Below are 19,536 nucleotides of genomic sequence, written 5' to 3'. Positions count from 1 at the left end.
TTCAAACTTTGGCACAAGGCCAGCAATTTTGGGGCAGGACTCAACTGGTACTTATTTTATTGACCTAAAAGGATGAAAGTAAAGTCGACATTGGTGGAATTTGAACTCAGATCGTAAAGACAGACGAAATGTTGCCAAGCATTTTGCCAGGTTTACAAACAATTCTGCCAGCTTATCATCTTAGTAATAATAATAATAAACTAAAATGCTCAGAACCCCTAAAAACATTCTGTGTATGAAACAAATATATGTGCAATATAAATAAGTATGTATGTATGTATGTATGTATGTATATATTTATATATACATACACATGTGTCTGTGTCTATGTGTGTGTATGAGGTTATACCTGAATCTAAAATGTCAACATTTGTTTCTTTGTTGTCTTCAGTTTCCTTGGGGGGAAAAAAAAGCCCTTTGACTATAACTTGCTGCTTGTTGATAAGAAATCCTTCAATCTGCTATATATTCTTCTTTGACTTTTCTTTTTTGTCATTTTTATTTAATGGTGGGTGTTTTTTTCTTCTTTTTGTTTTGTTTTTTAATTTTTTAAACCTTGGTTTTTTTTTTTTTTTCTTTTCTTTTCAGTAAAACTTCTAAAATTCTGGCTGGAAAACATTTTTTTGTTTTCCCCCATTTCCAAACAATAATGTCTTCAATGTGTCTATGGATGAATGTGGTATTTGGGGAAAGAAAAAGAGAGACAGAGATTATGTTTGGATATGCATGTGTGTATGTGAAAGAGAGAAAGAGACTTTTCTCAAATTCTTTTAAGTGATGTGTGGTAGTGGTGGTGTATGTTCACATGAATTTGTGATGTACCTGAAATAAGCTTGGATATATCCACTGCTACTTCCATTCGTTGCAGCAGGCCCAGGTCCACAGAAATTTACATTTACAGTCAAAAAGAGAGTAAAAGGAGGAGGTGGAGGCAGAAACTGTGCCTTTTTCTTTAGTTCATGGTTTGATTGAAGGGTGATGTGTAAAAAAAAAAAAAGGGGGGGGGGACAGAATAAAATGGATCTGTCACAAAATCCTTATAGTGTCTGAATCCATGTAAAAGAAAGAGGGAGTAGGTGTGATTTGGAAGGGAGGAAATGGAAAGAGGTTGGTGGGGGGGGGGGGCAGAGCAGGCAAGAAAGAGTACTAGAGCAGAGTACTAGACAGCTTCAGACTTGCGGTAGTTATTAGCGGGGGTGACAACATTACCAGGCATTACATAGTCACCTATCATGAACTGGTTACTAACAGGATAATGACTTGTACCTCCAGTGATGACATTCTATGAAAGAAAGAAAGAAAGAAAGAAAGAGAGAGAAACGTAAAAATATTTTAATCAGAAACTGTAATCAAGACACGACAAACATTAACTAATAGTTTTTTTTTTTTTTTTTTTGAAAAATAAAAAAAAAGAGAAAAATCTAAATTACTAAAATATCTTTAAAATTCATTAGAAATTCTGTGTAATCTTTAACCCTTTAGCATTCAGATTACTACTCTATCAAATGTAATGCTTATTTTTTTTACATTGTTTTGAATCAGTCATGCATTATTATCTCATAGACTCGAGATTTCGATGATGTGATTGCTTTGTTTTTATTTTTAGAATGACACTGCAGGGTAGGTGTGAGAGGTTAGATCATACCGGTTTAAATGCTAAAAGGCTAATCCTTTTGTGACCAGATTTCTAATGGCATAATATGTCCATAAGTTTTAACTGGAGAGATTTAGTAAATTCATTAGTGTTTTTAATGAACTGTAATGATGGGAAAGCAGTAAATTTATACATGAACACTTTAAAACAAGGGGTTCTGTATCAGAACTGGGGTCAGTCTCAGGCTGATCAATATCAAAAGGGTTAATTTCATGTTTGCTTGTTTTTTCTGGGGTTTTTTTTTTTTTTGCACCCCTCAAAAAATATCGCACCAATTACATTAGGAACAACTGATTATTGTTTTTGTGTACTTTGATACGGTTTATTGGTCTTATGTAGGTCCGTATGACAAACACAGAGACAGAAGGAGAGGAAGAACAGTCCCTCTGCCCTGTTTGTAGACATTAGGGGGGAAATCCCAGTCAATATTTGCACCACAGCCGACACAAAAATGTACTTCAGACATCGGCTCTCATGCCATCCAATGAGTGCACACGCATGTGTGTGTTTTCAGGGATGCAGGTATATGAAATATATTTACATACATTTAAATATATTTCAATGCAAAACTTAGAAAAATAAATTTAATGAATTCTCTCTTACACAGCCATGAAACCTGTGGATTCTTTTTTTTTTTTTTTTTTTGTGGTGAAGAGGGAAAAATTCCATCTAAGAACATGAGCTTTTTTATCTTTTTTTTTTTTAATTCAGCTTGATACACAATCCATAAGGAGTTTGTTAGAGGGTTATATAGTTCTAAATGTATGAGATGCTGTATCCAATAGGATACCCGGCAGCTGCAGAACGTTTTCAGTTGTATTTCATCAACAGTGCTATGCAGTTTCTCTGATCTTAACTATACCTAAGTACGATACAAGTAATGGAAGCACTGAACAACTAGTGAGAGTTCTATTAGCTTACATTAATAAATTGAAATCGACCAATGAGAGACTGTGTTCTATTAGATACACCACACAAGCTGAAATCTGTTTATATGTACGATATGAATATTGTATGGATGATATGTGGTTCACAGTAAGTTCCTTTCACAACTACAAGGTCCCAGGTTTGGTTCCACTACATGATATCTTGGATAAATGTCTTTAGCATATCCTTTAGCTGACTCAAGAGTGGAGGCGCAATGGCCCAGTGGTTAGGGCAGCAGACTCGCAGTCATACGATCGCAGTTTTGATTCCCAGACCGGGCATTGTGAGTGTTTATTGAGCGAAAACACCTAAAGCTCCACGAGGCTCCGGCAGGGGATGGTGGCGAACCCTGCTGTACTCTTTCACCACAACTTTCTCTCACTCTTACTTCCTCTTTCTGTTGTGCCAGTAATTCAAAGGGTCAGCCTTGTCACACTGTGTCACACTGAATATCCCCGAGAACTACGTTAAGGGTACACGTGTCTGTGGAATGCTCAGCCACTTGCACGTTAATTTCACGAGCAGCAACAACAAGCTGACCCAAGCCCTGTAAGTGAAATGCAATGAAAACTATATAGAAATCTGATAGATGAAATGAGCCTGTCATTCAAAGATCCAGCATTATCAAACTGTGCTACACTGATTCTACTTCTGAAGTATATTAAAGTACATGTACCTGTAAAATACTTAGCCACCTCACATACTAAATCATTAATTAGTTCATTCAACTGATCAAACAATTAGATGCTCAGATGTCAAAACTGACACTGAGTCCATCATAAAATGACCATATTACATTAAATGAAAATGTGGGTAAACAAAAAGAGAAAGCAAATTAAGGAATATTAGGTGGTTAATCACTTTTTTTTTTTTGTCCATTTATTCCTCACTTCTCTGGAAACCTGTCATCATCATTTAACATCCACTTTTCCATGCATGTTTGGATCAGATTGAATTTGTTGAAGATTTTCTGCAGCTAAATGCCTTTCAAGTCACCGTCCCTCACCTGTTACCAAGCAAGGTAATATTTCCTGTGGCCAGACATTTTTCATGCTCGTTTACAACCACCACTTACGTCAAGACAGGTGCACATACACACACATAGTACATACATATATATATATATATATATATATATATATATATATATATATATATTTCGTTTTGGGATTTGGTTTGCAAGATTTTTTATGTGATTTCGTGTGTTGAAGCATTTCTGTTGCGTCTGGGGAGAGTCATTTTCTTATTGTGCCTTGAAATTTAACACACTCACCGGTAAAATTTCAAGACACAATCAGAAAATGACTCTCCCCAGACACAACAGTGTATATATATATATATATATATATATATATATATATATATATATATATATATATATATATATATAAAATGGGCTCGTTTTAATTTGTCTACCAGATCCACTCACAAAGCTTTGGTTGGCTCAAGGGCTATGATAGAAGACACTTGCTCAAGGTGCTATGCAGTGAGACTAAACTAAAGCCCACATGTTTGAGAAGCAAGCTTCTCAACTACACACCCAGGCTTGCACCTTGTATATCTACACCGTTGTATTCTTGCATAAGCTTAATTTTTCTTCCGAAAACTAATCAAAATCTCAAGTTGATGTTAACTTATAATATAAGTCAGGCACATACACACATTCTTTCTGTCCAGGCAAGTACAAGACTGCAGAAACTCAAGCTGTAAAACTAGTGATACAAAAAAATGTGAGTCATCTTACTCAACTATCAGTTTTGCCTTTGGCAGAATTTATTTAAATCAATAGGCTGTTGATATACTGGTTAACAAATGATTGGTGTAATATAACCCATAATACCACAGATCAATATATAACTATGGACAAGCCTGGCTTAGTCAACAATTGCTAAGATTAAGCACCAAATGATCAACGTCGAAGTGCAGTGCTGAGCTGAAATGCTATCAGTGGAATAGCTATAAAAGGCATTAACTATATTGATTTCAAATTTTTGTACAAGGCCAGCAACTTCCAGGGAGTGGATAAGTCAAGTACATTGACCCCAGTACTCAACTGGTACTCATTTTATTGACTTCAAAAGGATGAAAGACAAGATCAACCTCAGAAGCATTTGAACTCAGAACATAAAAACGGATAAAATTCCATGAAGCACTTTACCTGGCATGCTAATGGTTCTGCCAGCTCACCGCCTTAGTGTTATATTAAAATCTATAAAGTCAATATGCTTCCTCTTCCACCTCTCCATTTATAGAGGGATCTGATTGGGGAAAATTCGAATTAATAATTATGCTTGCACAATAGTGAAACTGATGTAGTCACTGTGGGATCTGAAAAGACTTTAAAATATAGTAAAACTAAGAAGTAGACCTGTTCTAAAATTCATCTAAGACTTACATCCTGATGTTGTCAGGCATCCTATCAAAAGACACCACATTTCTCAAATACCAAACACTTTGAAAATTGTTAACAGCTCCAATGAATAGTAATGGTGGGTGAGTGAGAAGACATTGGGCAAGAAAGGTGGATGCAGTCAAAAATGAGAATTAACCATTTTCAGGTAATGTACATTTACCAGAAGATACAACAGTTTATCTATGCTGGTGAACAACACTTTTTAAAGACAGTCCATCTCTGACCATCCTGTCTTTGAGGTGGCATATCAAAAACTATTTTGTCTGTGTCCTTTCCTTTTCATTTTTTAATGAAAATTATACATTTTTGAGAGAGTACACTAATATTTGCTGTTGATAGTAGGTTAAGTGACCAGATAGCAGCTTCCTCACTGATTTATGTAATGTGTACCTAATTAAATAGAGGCAACTATGCACAGGGGTCATAACTTCTAATTTACAGCAACAGTAATATATGTCTTTACATATTCATTTTTATTACATGCAGTGCCATGTAAAAGCACCCGTATGGCATCCGGTGCCACATAAAAGCGCCTGTGCTGCACCACTTAAAAGCACCCAGCACATTATAAAGTGGTTGATGTTAGGAAGGGCATCCGGCCACAAAAACCATGCCAAATCAGACTGGTGTCTGGTGCAGCTCCCCAGCTCTGGTCAAACTATTCAACCCATGCCAGCATGGACAACAGATGTTAAATGAGGATGATAATTTTGCTTCAGTAGCTTATGCATACATGTGTATATGCATGCGCATATATATCTACATACACACACATATATATAGATTTTGTATGTACATATGTGTGTATATACGTGTGTGTACGTGTGTGTGTGTGTGTGTGTGTGTGTGTATACATGCAGGCATGGTTGTGCAGCTTAGAAACTTGCTTCCCACATGGTTTTGAGTTCAGTTCTAGTGCATAGCACTTTGAATAACTCCTTGAGCAAGTATCTTCTACTACAGTCATGAGCCAATGCCAGGCTTAGTGAATGGACTTCATACACAATTTGTTGACAGGAAGACCACTGAATATATATATATATATATATATATATATATATATACATCTGTATTATTTTATTACCTTGTCTCAATATCACATAATAATTGTAAACAAGGGTCAATCTCATATAAGCAGTACCTTTTGTTTCTTATTTTCCATCAAACCAAATCCAACTATAGGAAGCATTACCTTGCTAGGAAACAGGTGAGACTTGGCAACAGGCAGGGCATCCACCCATAGGATATCCTAAATCAGTGAATTCTGTCTGATCCATGCAAGCATAGAAAAGTGGACAAAATTCATTGACAGAGTAGAAGGAAAAAATGTTATTTTAAATATGTTAGTGACACGGTACCAAGTTCAAGTATAAAGGTCCCACGGTCCTGCATTCCATATCAGTTGTAGCCAGATCTGCTGGCTTAGAGAATGTAAAACTCCATTTCATTAATTTCTTTCCTGTCAATTTTTCCTTGAAGGACTGTCTGAAATGCTGGATTTTCCACACCCATGACAAGTTCAATTTTACTATAATAAGGTGTGGCTGTGTAGTAAAAAGCTTGTATCCCAACCACATGGCTCCAGGTTTAGTCTCATTGCGTTGCAACTTCGGCTGACCAAAGCCTCGTGAGTGGATTTGATAGACAGAAATTGAAAGAAACCCACCGTATGTATGTATGTATGTATTATGTCTATGTGTTGTGTTTGCCCTCACCCTTCTACTGCTTGACAACTGGTGCTGGTGTGCTTACATCCCCATAATCTTCATAACTTAACAGTTTGGCAAAAGACCAAAAGAATAAACACCAAGCTTTTAAAAAATAAGTACTGGAGTCAATACATTTGACTAAAACTTCTTTAACCCTTTAGTGTTTAAACCGGCCATATCAGGCCCAATATATTCTACATGTTTTGTATTCAAACTGGTGATATCTAGTCTCTCACACCTAACCTACATTGACATTCTAAAAATAAACAATCACATCAGTGAAACCTCAAAGCTATAAGATAATGCATGATTAATTCAAAACAATTTGAGTGAAAAAGTAAATATTACATTTAACAGAGTAATCTGAACACTAAAGGGTTAAGGGAGTGCCCCAGCATGTCTGCAGTCTAAAGACTGAAACAAGTAAAAGATAAAAGATACATATCTCACCAACACTGGCCACAACTACGATTCCGCTTAGCTTGATGTGTACTCTCAAGCACAGCCGAAAATTCTGGCAATTAACTGTGCTTGAGAAAACCATGTCAAACTAAGTGAAGTCATAGTCAAGGATAGGGCCAGTGATGAGAGAAGGGTACCTGATGTGATGAGTTTGAATGTATATATGATTATGTCTCCTTGTCATGACATCATGTGAGAGTTGTAAATGAGTGTCATTTTCATACAAACAGTGTAATTCGTTTCCAATGATCTCCAAAAATTGTCTGGCTATAAGGGAAATATGACCTTGCTTGGAAATAGGTGAGAAGTAGCAAACAGGAAGGGTATCTAGGAGTGGAAAATCCTCTTCAAAAACTGTTGAATCCATACATACATGGAGAAGTGGACATTAAAATAGTGATGATTATAATTTTATCCTATCTAGCTATATACACACACACACACACACATTAATATCAACTAGTGATAATGAGTGCTCAACACCACATTGGTGGATAAATATTCTTTACTCGTGGGTTAAACAGGCTACCATTGGTTTCATTCTAAGAGAAATAACTCCCTTAACAATTTTCAAGCCTATTGCAAAGAACATTGGTGTTCGTCTCCACATCACTGATGCTGGCACAATGATAAAATTAAAAGCTGTCCATCACATTTCAAGTAAGGTTTTTGTGGTTTTTATCTTTTTTAAACCATTAACATGCATCTGCCACTGCCTATGTTCTACCAAATGCACATACATCTGTTTTGCACTCTCAGCTACTAGTTCTCTTACTATGCTTGGCTTTACTTAGGCCATTCATAAGAAAATGGTAAGAACATGAGCGTTGTTATATAGCAACTCTACTGCTACAAAGAAACAGAATGCAGGAAATGGGGAACTCCTAACTGAACAACTGTGCTGTTAGGAATAAGACGTCCACCATTAAGTAATTATGGAAATTTTCCAACCCTGTCTAGTTTTCTTAACCTGCATATCTCTCCTTAACCTACAGCATACACTATAGTGAGTAAGCATGTGTGTGTATGTATGTGTTTGTGTGTACATGTAAACTCTAAACAGCAAGGGTCTTTTACCTACAAGATAAACAGCAGAAAAATCGATTTATATTTAGATACCAAATTAGAAAAAGAAAAACAAATTTTATAAATATTAGGAAAGGAAAAAAAAAAACAGATCTTAAGCATGAATATGAAAGAGTATGAAGGACGTGTGTGAAATATGGCTGCTCTATGTTAGTGTTTCTAATGGTGGGAGGAAACTACAGTTTTACTGGTACCCATAAGTGCATTTATGGTTTTCCATGTGAATACATGCAAATGTACATTTTGGCATGCATTTGTGCATCTACACATGCAAATTTCTGTGGATTTCTTCAGCAGTCAAATTTAATGAGAAGCTATTTAATATTCTAAATACTGTTGAAACAAACTAGGTTTAATACAAACAACAGTTTGGGCAAATATAAAATGAAAGCAAAATTTTAAAATATCTATTGCTTTCCATAATATCTCATAAATCCTTTGCTGCTACCCAAGACAATGTAATTAAATAATTAACTTATGCTAAGGCTCAGGGCCACGAATTTTGTAAAGGGAGGAATATGGTCAGAGTCGCTTCAGTGCTTTACTAGTGACTATTTTGTTGACTCCTAAAAGATGAAAAGTAAGAGTAAAAAATTAATCCTAACCCCTGTCGGTGGCGCTTTCAACTCAAAATGTAGAAAGATGAAATTCAAATACAATAATGTGTATAGACCAACATCTTACTGTCTCAACCATCTCTAACAAGCTAACATGGTTAAACATACAAAAACAAGAGGTTAGGAAATGATGTGAAGTCATTCATCCTTACAAGAGCATTTGGAAATAAATCTCATTAACATAATACATTAGTTATGGAAACAAGAATTTAACTTTAAAAAATTACAAGTATCCACAATTGTTGTTATACATACTTATAAATAGCATAAAATTTTAAATGTAAGTTTGACACAGTGTCATGTCAAAAATATCTCACTTTGCAGCAACCAAAAATAATAATAATAATAATAATAATAATCAAAAGAGAAATAATTGCATTAAAGGAGACCATTCAAATTATTCTAATCCAATATTTGTATTGCTTTTAAACAATTATCACCAAGACATTAGAAATAAACAAAACTGAAAGATAGGAAAGGAATTATCAAGCTTTCTAATTTTCTGTGAATGTAAGTCACTCATAGAGTAGCATGATGATGTAAATCTATCACTGTTGATGCAAACAGTAATTAAAGCAAAGAAAAGGTTCTTGTTATAGTTTTAAGAGCACTATAACAATATTGCTAAAGAGAGACCCTACAAGTATGAATATGTAATAGAGAATATACAGAAGTCCCATAAAACTACTGCTTTCAGGAAATGAGGTGATGATGCAATAGACATTGCATTGCAAAAGAGCTACTAATTTTTCTAATTGTGCATTTGTGAACAACTGCATCATTGATTGTAGGTTTCCAAAAGGTCAATCACGAGCTCATACACTTACAATATATGTGCAGTCCAGAATGATTGAATTACTATAAAGTATTCTTGTTTGATGCATTGACTTATCAGCAATGTTTTGCCAATATATGCCTACTTCGTTCAAAATGCATTTGTCAACTCTAAGCAATACTATACTTGCCCAAGGTTCTGCCTTGTGCAATTGAACCCTATGGTTGCAAAGTAAAGAATAATTAATTAACCCTTCCTTCATAAATGCTATCTGCTCACACAAACACTGTCATCTAATATAAGAAACAAATCTCAGTTAAATGGAATTATTTCCTGACTAGAAAACATTCAGAGCAATAGTTATATTTTTAAAGGTACATAAAACAAAAAGGTTAAACCCTGAATTAAAAAAAATAAAGACTGATGATGATTGTATGTGGAGTGGTGTGTATGCAACTGTATGTGGGTGAGAGGTCAGTAGGAGCAGACCCACCTGTGAACTAAAGCTGGCTGGGCTGATTCCTCCTCCAATTGAGGTGCGGTTGGCATTGGCATTTGAGACAGGGTTAACAACACTGGGAATGCTGCCCGGGTTGATGGGTGCAATTGTGGCTGAAAGGATATATGGCATACAAACCAATCAGACATGATTGCTAGGGATAACAATTTGCAAGGTAACCCAGATTTCCAAAAGACAGAAAGACACAACAAATATATTCAGATCACTATTAACCCCACTAATTACAGAGAAACAAAGGAATCAAACCAGACCCTGATACAGAATATGGTTAAAGTAACATGTGAAAAAGAAAGAGGAGTGCAAAGATAGCCACCTGCATGGCTGCTAAAAAAGGTAAACTATTGGCTGAAGTTTAAGAGCGCTGGTTGGCTTAAAACTTATATCATAGATAAGGAAATATAGCAAATGAGCCACAAATAGTCTAAGAACAGTGAGAGTGATCAAGGAAAATAATTTTACCATTAGAATCTCTCACTTAACTTTTGATGCATTTTGTATAAATGATGAAGCAATAAAAAAAAAAAATCTTACATCCTAATTGTGCAGATGGCAAAAAAAAAAAAAAAAAAAAAAGTGGCAACATGGTAAACTAGACCAGATCTACACAGAGGAAAAAATTTCAGAAGATATATATATATATATATATGTATGTATATATATATATGTATATTAGGTATAAACAAATATAAGCATGAGTCAAAATTGGATTTGGGAGAATGTTTAAAATGGTTGAGTTTATTTTCTCTCCCATTATATTCAAATGGTTTAAAATCAAATAAAGGATGGTGCTCAAAACAAGAATGAGAGAGAAACTTCAGGTACTCATATCCAATAGAAGAGACAAGAAAAAAATACAGCATTTAACAAAACCAATTCAAGAACAATTAAAATAGAAATTATGCAAATGAATAAAATTCAAAAAATAAAGTAAATAGAAAAGAAATGACCAGTCAATGAAGACCATGTTAAGAAAACCAGCTGCCACCATCTTTGAATCAAGATGGAAGAATTTAACCATACTCACCGTTGGACAAAGGGCTGAGGTGGTGACAGGTGCATCTAAACCTAACAGGGCAAGGGTTCAAGTCATTACATGCAAACTTTATAAAGCAGACAAGGTTTAGACAGAAATTTCCAGAAGCCCATCAGAAATCAGCTATTAATAACCAACAATAATTAGTGCTAATAACCAACTAGTCATCTACTTCTTTACAACACATCACTTCATATATAAACATACATCAAATTGCGCTAACTTTTAACAAGCCTATATAAACAGTAATGTATATATCATAAAAAAAAAAGAGTTAAGACCCCCTTCAGTTATGAAGGGCCATGGGACTGCACCTAGAAAGTTACCCTCTGAGGAACAAGTCCAGGAAAGATTGTTTAGAGAAGACCAGCAGTCACTCATGCACACCAGCCATCGATGTTATCCAAGGGAAAGGCAGATACAGCCTGGCACCAGTGACATCACAACTCATTTCTACAGCAGAGTCAACTGGAGCAACGTGAAATAAAGTGTCTTGCTCAAGAACACAATACACAGCCCAGTCTGGGAATTGAACTCACACCCTCATGATTGTGAGCCCGACGGTCTAAGCACTGAGCCATGCACCTTCATATATATCATATTGTTCATGGTTTGTAACTGATTTGTATCTAAATATATCATAGATTTAGATATAAATCAGTCAGGTACAAACCTTGAACAATAATGCAATGAGGGTCAACAAAAGTCCTTCTGAATATTTCACTTACAATTCCAAATATTAACTAATATTTAACATGTTAAATAATCTGCAGTGAATCCTTTATCTTATCATTTTAGTAGCTTAATCAGAGGAAGAAGGGTAGTAACTATGACAACCCTTTTTCTCTCATATTGGTGGAGAGAAAAAAAAGAACCTAGAAGCCAGAGACTTAGAGCACCAAGGAACAGGTAAATAGTATTACACTGGATGCCAGATTAAGTGTGCCATTCAATGTTTAAGCAAAGTCACCTAGCAGTCAAATGGTGTACCACTGCGTAAGCAGGAGCAGACGCTATCAACAGTACCAGGAGAGTTCACCTAGGACAGTTCAATATATAACGATTTTGTAACAGATTGTTCACTGGGAGGAGTGTTAACATGTTTAATGCTTTAATATTAAAAAAATTAAGAGGGAATAATTATGTGATGAGAAAAAAAGAAAAACAAAATACAGCAAGTACAGGAGATAACTCTGGACATGTTCCTGCCTTGCTATTACCTCAACAGCAAAGACAATAACTCCCTGTATTTGTCAAAGTAATGTTAGTAGAACCTTTAAGCAATCATACAATAATGTATACTGGTTGGCTAATTGATATCTTAAAAAGGAGACCAAAAAAAAAACTTACAATAAGTATCACTTTAATACATTTTTAAGTACAATCACTGCTTACTTTATTCTCTCTCTTCCTTTCAAGTATAGTTTGACCAACCAAAGCTGACACAAACTTGATAAAATATTTCAGCTTAAGTTAGTTTCAACCAAAACTGACATTCTTGAGAAGACAGAATCATGTCTCTGTGTGTGTCTGAGAGAGAGATCTGTAGTTGTAAAATCATATTCAAGAAATCTTGATATCACTTTATCTTATTACACCATTCATCCAATCAAAATGCAATCATTCTCATCAACAATTAATAAAAAAAAAAATTAGTAATTAGAAAGGGTGTGTAACCAAAATAGGATTTGTGATGATACTAAGAAAAAAATTTTTTTTTTTCTTTCTTTTTTAATGTCCATTCAAATGTGAATATGGGGGAATGATTATTAAAACAAAAAGTATGGTGGATTACAAAACACAACACTGGATATTAATGTTGATCAATCCATCTTTATTGTTTACAGTTTGAGGAAAATTAATGTGAAACCTTGTTTTGTTTTGTTTTATTTTTAAATGCATTATCAATGAAATTCAGTTTTGTCCAATGCAATAAGATTGGGCAAGTTCAGGATAACCACACTTTGATTTAGGATAGATTTTATTCAGAAGATAAACAAAAACTGGAGGGGGGGGGACATTTAAATGGCAGATACAGAGTGAAATAGGAAGAATATGTAAACTACTAAAGAGGATAGTTTATTTTAATCATCATGTGTGTTCATACAAATACCTGGTCTATCTAAGTTTTAAAGCCCCAAAATGTAGGAGTTGTAAATAATCTTTGATCCAGAATGGTATTTATAAAAAAAAAATGTTGCCAAATTTAAGAACTCTTTCTTGGTTAGCACCTGTAAATATAAGCTGTATAAGCTCGCACAAAGATTTCCAAAACCTTAAATATACCACGAGCTACACAAGTTCAGGAAGACAACAACTCTAGGGCTGATGGTGTGATAAATATGTATTATCATGGCCCATTCTGTTATTGTTATTGAGGACAGCTCAATGTGGAGAATAATGAAAGCATTTACTAATGAATTCATAAGAGTAGTAATGTGTCAATCACACTTGTATATCTATCAAATATAAGACTGCAGAAATTCAACCACTGTTCCAGGGTTTTTTTTTTATTTGTTTTTTTTTCTCTTAGTCATGTAGTCAAGCTTTCAAACATTTGCTGATTCATGAACTGTAATTAGATATCAACACACTACATAGATTTTAAAATTATTAAATAGAAGCAATTGTAAAGTACATAAAAACAATGCTAAGGTTTCTCCACAGTAAATAGATTTATTATAAATGAAATAAAAATTAAATCAGCCATTCTCGGCAGTAAGAACCATTGTGTGGCATGTGTCACATACAAACCAAAACCATGTAGTTATGAAATATTGCACCTACCAAAAACACAACCCACCAGGAAATTGGTAATTATACCAAAGTAATTTGATATGCAAACAAATCATGCAGAAAAGTTGAAGAAAACTAATAACAACACTATTAATTACACTAGTTAAACATGTCGAAATTGTTGCAGAAAATGTATTAATTTACCCTTTCAACTAATTCTATGGATAACGTGGATTATATCCTACTGACACTGGCAATAAAAGATGATTACAAGAACCCCATTTCAGAGAGAGGAATGAAGTTGTGCAATGTTGATCACATTAAAGACATGATTACTGTAAATGAAGTGGACTAGTTTCAACTGAGAACCAAAACTAGATTGTCTCATTTTACAATGCTTTGTCATAGTCAGATATACTTAAATAAAAACTGCTATGGCAGTAACTGGTGAATTAAAATGCAGGAACACATAAAAATTTAAATATGCAAATATAGTTCTATGCATTTATGTGCATGTGTATGTGTGGTGTGTTGTGTTTTCATTCCTGTTAGTACACAACATTAATCATATCTCAAACACAAATTAAGGAGGGTAGGTATAAAAAGAGTAACCTTCGAGAAATTTCAAAGAAAAAAATACGCCGAATCTTGGCACAAAAGATTTGAAAGCAATATCCTTTTAAGTTCAGACCAAATGCAAAAGACATTAGCAAAATGGAGGAGTATTAGTAAAAAGGTAACTAAGAGATTGGAAAGACTAAAAAAATAAAATCAGTTGTGGTTTTGGGGTTTTATTTTTTTTCTCTTTTTTCTTTCTTGAAAACAAGATTCAAAATTGCTTGAAAATGCCTGATATGTTTAAAACATGTTGATAACTTAAATAACTAGGCTATTTCTAATGTTTGTTTCAGATAAGAATGAAAAACCAACCTTGTTTTTAATTCAAATGTTTCATTGACTACTATTCTCATCTTGTTTCATTTTGTTTCTTTTACATGTTTTAGCCAATAACTTTGCTAATTATTTTCCTGAAGTAAATGGTGACATCCTACTCAGACAAATAAATAGATACAGGAAAAGCTTCATCACAATGCTGACAAAATTGTTCGGACAGCCAAATCCATTTTACAGTGAAATATTTGGCACTAACAAATATAGCCAGCCACAAAAAAAAAAAAAAAAAATCTACAAACTCATTTAATATTTCATTGTACCTAGGTATATCTCTAAGAAAATTAAAGCAATTATTTGCTTAAAAATTCTTTAGACAGGAAAACATTAAGAAGAAGGGAAATAAAACCAAAGATGAGGATAGTAGTTTGAAGAATTCTTTGTAATAATAAAATATTTTAACAAAATATATTTAGAAAAAAAAATGAGGAAAAGGAGAATATTTACAACTTAAAAAATATAAATTTATATCGTTATATTTTTAAATTAAGAAATAATTAAAGAAAGAAAACATTGGAAAAAGCCAGCAAAAGGAAAAAAAAAAAAATCACCTCGCAAAAATTTGATGAGGACCTACCCCCCCTTAATGTAGATAGTTGAGATTCACTGACACCACCACTGTCCAGCCACGCCCTCAGCACCACGTTGCATTGGGTACCGTGGTTCCACATCATCGGAACTGGCATCTTGGCAAGATAGGAAATATAAAATTTACTTTTTTCTATTTTCTTTTAAAAAAAAAAAGACATTTAAAAAAAAAAAATTTTTTTTTTTTTTTTAAATCACACACACTGAACGTTGCAATCAGAATAAATCATAATGAAAATAGCTTTCCATGAACAAGTGACCACTTTTTTTTTTTGTTTGCTTGTTTCATTTTTTTTTTTTTTTTTTTTTTTTACTTCAAAATTTTCTGAAACGTAAAAGCAATACTTTCCAATTCAATAAATTTTATAACTAAGGTATTTTTCGATTTTTTTTCTTTTCAGTAAAAATGAAACAAACAAGAAACGGTCATTCTTTTACACCTCTATTATATATACACACACATAATCAATCAGTTATCTTACTAATGATCCTCTCAGAAAGTAATGTTTTCCTATACCCACAAAAAAACACATCCTATTGATTGATATATCAATATTTTTATAATTAACTTCCTTTTTTTTTTCACCAGCAGATTACAAAAAGAGATGAATGTTCTCATTTGAAAATTATTAATAATCTGAAAAGAATTCATAAAATTAATGAAAAGGAGGGAAAAATCAAATAAATTGTGAATTTTTCCAAGTTTATTAATGACCAAATTCAAGACCATAATCTATCAAATTTTACTTCCAAAAGACAAGTTTCAGCTAAGAAATTATTTCAAAATTACAAGTAGAAATTTGTGCCCACTTGTTAACAGATATTTTTGAAAAATATCTTTTATTTAAACTAAACCTAAGGTTGTTATTGTTGCTTAGTTTAAGTCCAACCCTTACTGAATAAGCCTACTAACGAAAGCATTCTAGCCAGCTACAACCATCCTGCATACCTCTTGAGCATTATATATATATAGATAGATAGAACTACATCCTCTAATGTGTCCATCTTTCAATCAAGAGGATTAGAGAGTGTGTAATCTTGGTTTGTATTTCTAACAAGTTGAGTGACCCACATATTTGGCGGTTGGCTTTAAACCTGAAGAAAGGTGTGGGTATATTAAAGTATCTTGTGAATGTACATTGTTGCTATATAGCAATATATTCTCCATCGTTTATAAATATAGTGATACTATAACTATGTAACAGTATCTACTGTATCAAAATTAGTGTTGCAGTTTTATGATAATGATCAGCACAATATTTCTCAGTACTAATGAAACTTAGCAAAAATTTGTGAAGGAAAATAACATTAACAACTATTAACCCTTGCATGATTATATACCTAACTATGGGGTTTTCTATATATTTCAATTACTTCAATATATATCTAGATAAGACTTTTAAGAAGAGAAGTGTTAATAAAATACCTGCAAATGATATATATATATATTGGTATAGTATGCTGGTTTTGAGCAATTAAAACCTCATATTATCCATGTCGTGATTAAATTTTCATTGAAAATTTTTAAAATTTATTTTATTTAAATATGAACACTTTGTTATTCAAGCAATCTCAAGTGGGTTTTTAATAAAACAGTTTCCTTTGGCATGCCATAAATTTCAATCAATTTTATATATGTATGAGGAAAAAGATTGATAATGACTTTTCATCAGTTGTTGGCTTTCTCAGACTATAACAAAGTCAACAAGTGGCAAAAATTTCAAAGTCACTGTCAACTTTTTCCCTTGTGAAAATAAATGTGATACTCTATTTAAATGGATTGAGAGGTCCTTCAATTAATATTTGAGTGTTTTTGTATGCAAGTTGAACATAAAAACAAGTAGCATATGTTTAAATGTACACATGTTTGCATTATATATAAGATAGCTGGCTGGATTTGCTTGTGCACACACACACATCCCTGATGCAGAAGTATTGCACCACTGTAAATCATGGCATAACAGAGATTTGTAATGCTAAAACTATTTTTCAATTGGTTTCTATGAACATGGAAATCAATGGATAAATAATGCATTTCACATTAGAGAATTTCATGTTATGACTAGATTTTTTTTTACTCTTCTGTAACACAGGATATGTGTGTGTGTGTATTTGTAATTCAAGATATAAATACACTTTCAAAAGATTAAAACCACATTTGGAGGGTAATGTATATAGTCACTTTGATGTACAAGAAATTTTGAAGACAAAATTATTGAATGCTAGCTTAGCAGGCAAAGACAGAACTAATTAGTGACATTAAATTTGGAATTTCCTGACTGCCCGTTTTAGGTTCAAACCCCCAAATTTGCTTCTTGCATGTGTGCGTGCATGTGTGTGAAGGCATATGAACAATATCTTCCTTTCTGTATTATCTGAATGGGTAAGATATTGCACAACTGAATATGTTGCGGATATGTACAGACTGCAGGCATTCATTGACTCCCTGGAAAAAGAAGAAAAAAATACAATTCTACAAGTCTCAGTTTACTTGACTACAGAAAAAAAAAATCAATTACAGCTAACACGCTTGGGAAATTACCTGTAATTGACTAACATTCTTTCTGAAAAGAGGGAGGAATTTGGTTTTTATCTTTAAAAAAAAAAACACAGAAGGAAATAGGCTTATGAACATCAGCAGTTTATGAATTTTTTTTTTTTTTTTTCATGAATAATAATTAGAAATTTATTTCTTACAACATTGTTACAAATTTAGCTAGAGGATGATTGAAATTTTAAAAATATTTTCTCTAAGGTTTCAAAAGACAGATATATTAAATATGTCTGTTTTCTTAGAATTTTGTTGCAAAAACAAAGTTTTACAAACACTTTTAAAGTCAGGATATTTTCTAGTTCTAAAACATTTTTTTCCCCCGCAGGTAGGAATAGTCAGAGGGGGCAAAATACCATAGTAGCATAATAATCTACAAAAAGGAAACAAATTTAGTCAATATACTAGCATCTTAATCTGAACATTACTTAAGGAGAAGTGGGGATGACAAATGCTTGACCCCACCACCACCACCACCACCAAATGCATACACACACATACTGATTTCTTGCATTAGCACTAGGCCAAAAATCTGGATGAAAAGGCTGCATCTAGTTCAGTCAATTCAAATGATTTAGCATATAGCTAGGAAATATTTTATCAACCTTGCTAGTAAATATTTCATGGAGCTTACTATAGCCAGTAATTATTTTTATCAAGGAATGACAAACCAAGCCTACCCATATTAAGTTACAGGTTCACAAGAAAATACTGATCTATCTAAGTACAGACCTCAAATTTCTGACAAGTCATCATTCTTTCATATGAAAATATATCAGCAATGTCAAGTGGAAAATAAAAGCAAACCATATATCAATAATTAACCAGTAAAGTATAGAAGGCCTTCAATCATATTGCAGAAAATCTTTCCTTCACTTATATATAATCCAGTGTTACCTATCATCACAAACATTTTGTAAATACAAACAAATACAAAACATTGCTTCTTTTTCTTTCTTTTTTTTTTCAAAGATTTTTAACCGGGCAGGCAGAATTTATATGTCTTGCAAATTTAGACTGAAAAGACTTTTTTTTCAAAATATAAATAGATAACTACTATTTATAAACCTAATAACATTGCAGACATGCAGCACATACATGCAATAATCTTACTTATAACCAACAAGTGCAAACTACCCAAGACCCGAGTTCTATAACACTAACTAAACTGAAATAGACCATTATTGAAGTAGTTCACATTTAAATAAATAAATAAATAAAAAAAACACACAACTGAAATTTTATTATTGCATAAATAACACAAAATTTCGATATAACTTTCATCATAGTCTTATGAAGGAAATTTTCAAGTTGAATTCCAAACACTAGCCTGCATACACCAATAATTGAAAACTTTACATTTATTTTATTTTATTAAACTCTTTTAAATTCCCAATTACATTGTAAACTGAGGTTTACAGACTATTATTGTGAAAAATATGGCTGAGAAACGGCTAAAGCTTTTCCAGAGAGTCCCACAAACATTCCATAATCCATCAATAGTGAGGTGCCAC

General features: G+C 33.2%; 1 protein-coding gene across 6 annotated transcripts in view; it reads right to left on the bottom strand.

The window, feature by feature from the left end:
- Positions 1-480: 480 nt before the first annotated feature.
- Positions 481-19,536, bottom strand: part of LOC106871195 (histone-arginine methyltransferase CARM1) — an 84,651-nt gene continuing 65,595 nt past the window's right edge. The window contains exons 13-15 of one of the 6 annotated variants that reach the window (XR_016244950.1): positions 15,435-15,569; positions 10,137-10,255; positions 481-1,282 (exon numbers count right to left, since the gene is read on the bottom strand). Coding sequence is in view for 4 of the 6 variants with exons in the window: in XM_089365845.1 (XP_089221971.1) it covers positions 1,160-1,282; positions 10,137-10,255 (242 nt within the window). In the remaining 2 variants the exon portion in view is untranslated. Of the gene's footprint in view, positions 1,283-10,136; positions 10,256-15,434; positions 15,570-16,153; positions 17,918-19,536 lie in introns of those variants that run through there. The other 5 variants (XR_016244951.1, XM_089365846.1, XM_089365845.1 and 2 more) reach the window with 5 other exon arrangements.

This window comes from Octopus bimaculoides, chromosome 18, assembly GCF_046866305.1.
Source record: "Octopus bimaculoides isolate indiv1 chromosome 18, ASM4686630v1, whole genome shotgun sequence".
NCBI lineage: Eukaryota > Metazoa > Mollusca > Cephalopoda > Octopoda > Octopodidae > Octopus > Octopus bimaculoides.
The sequence above is the reverse complement of the archived record's forward strand: the minus strand, read 5'-3'. Positions and strand labels throughout refer to the sequence as shown.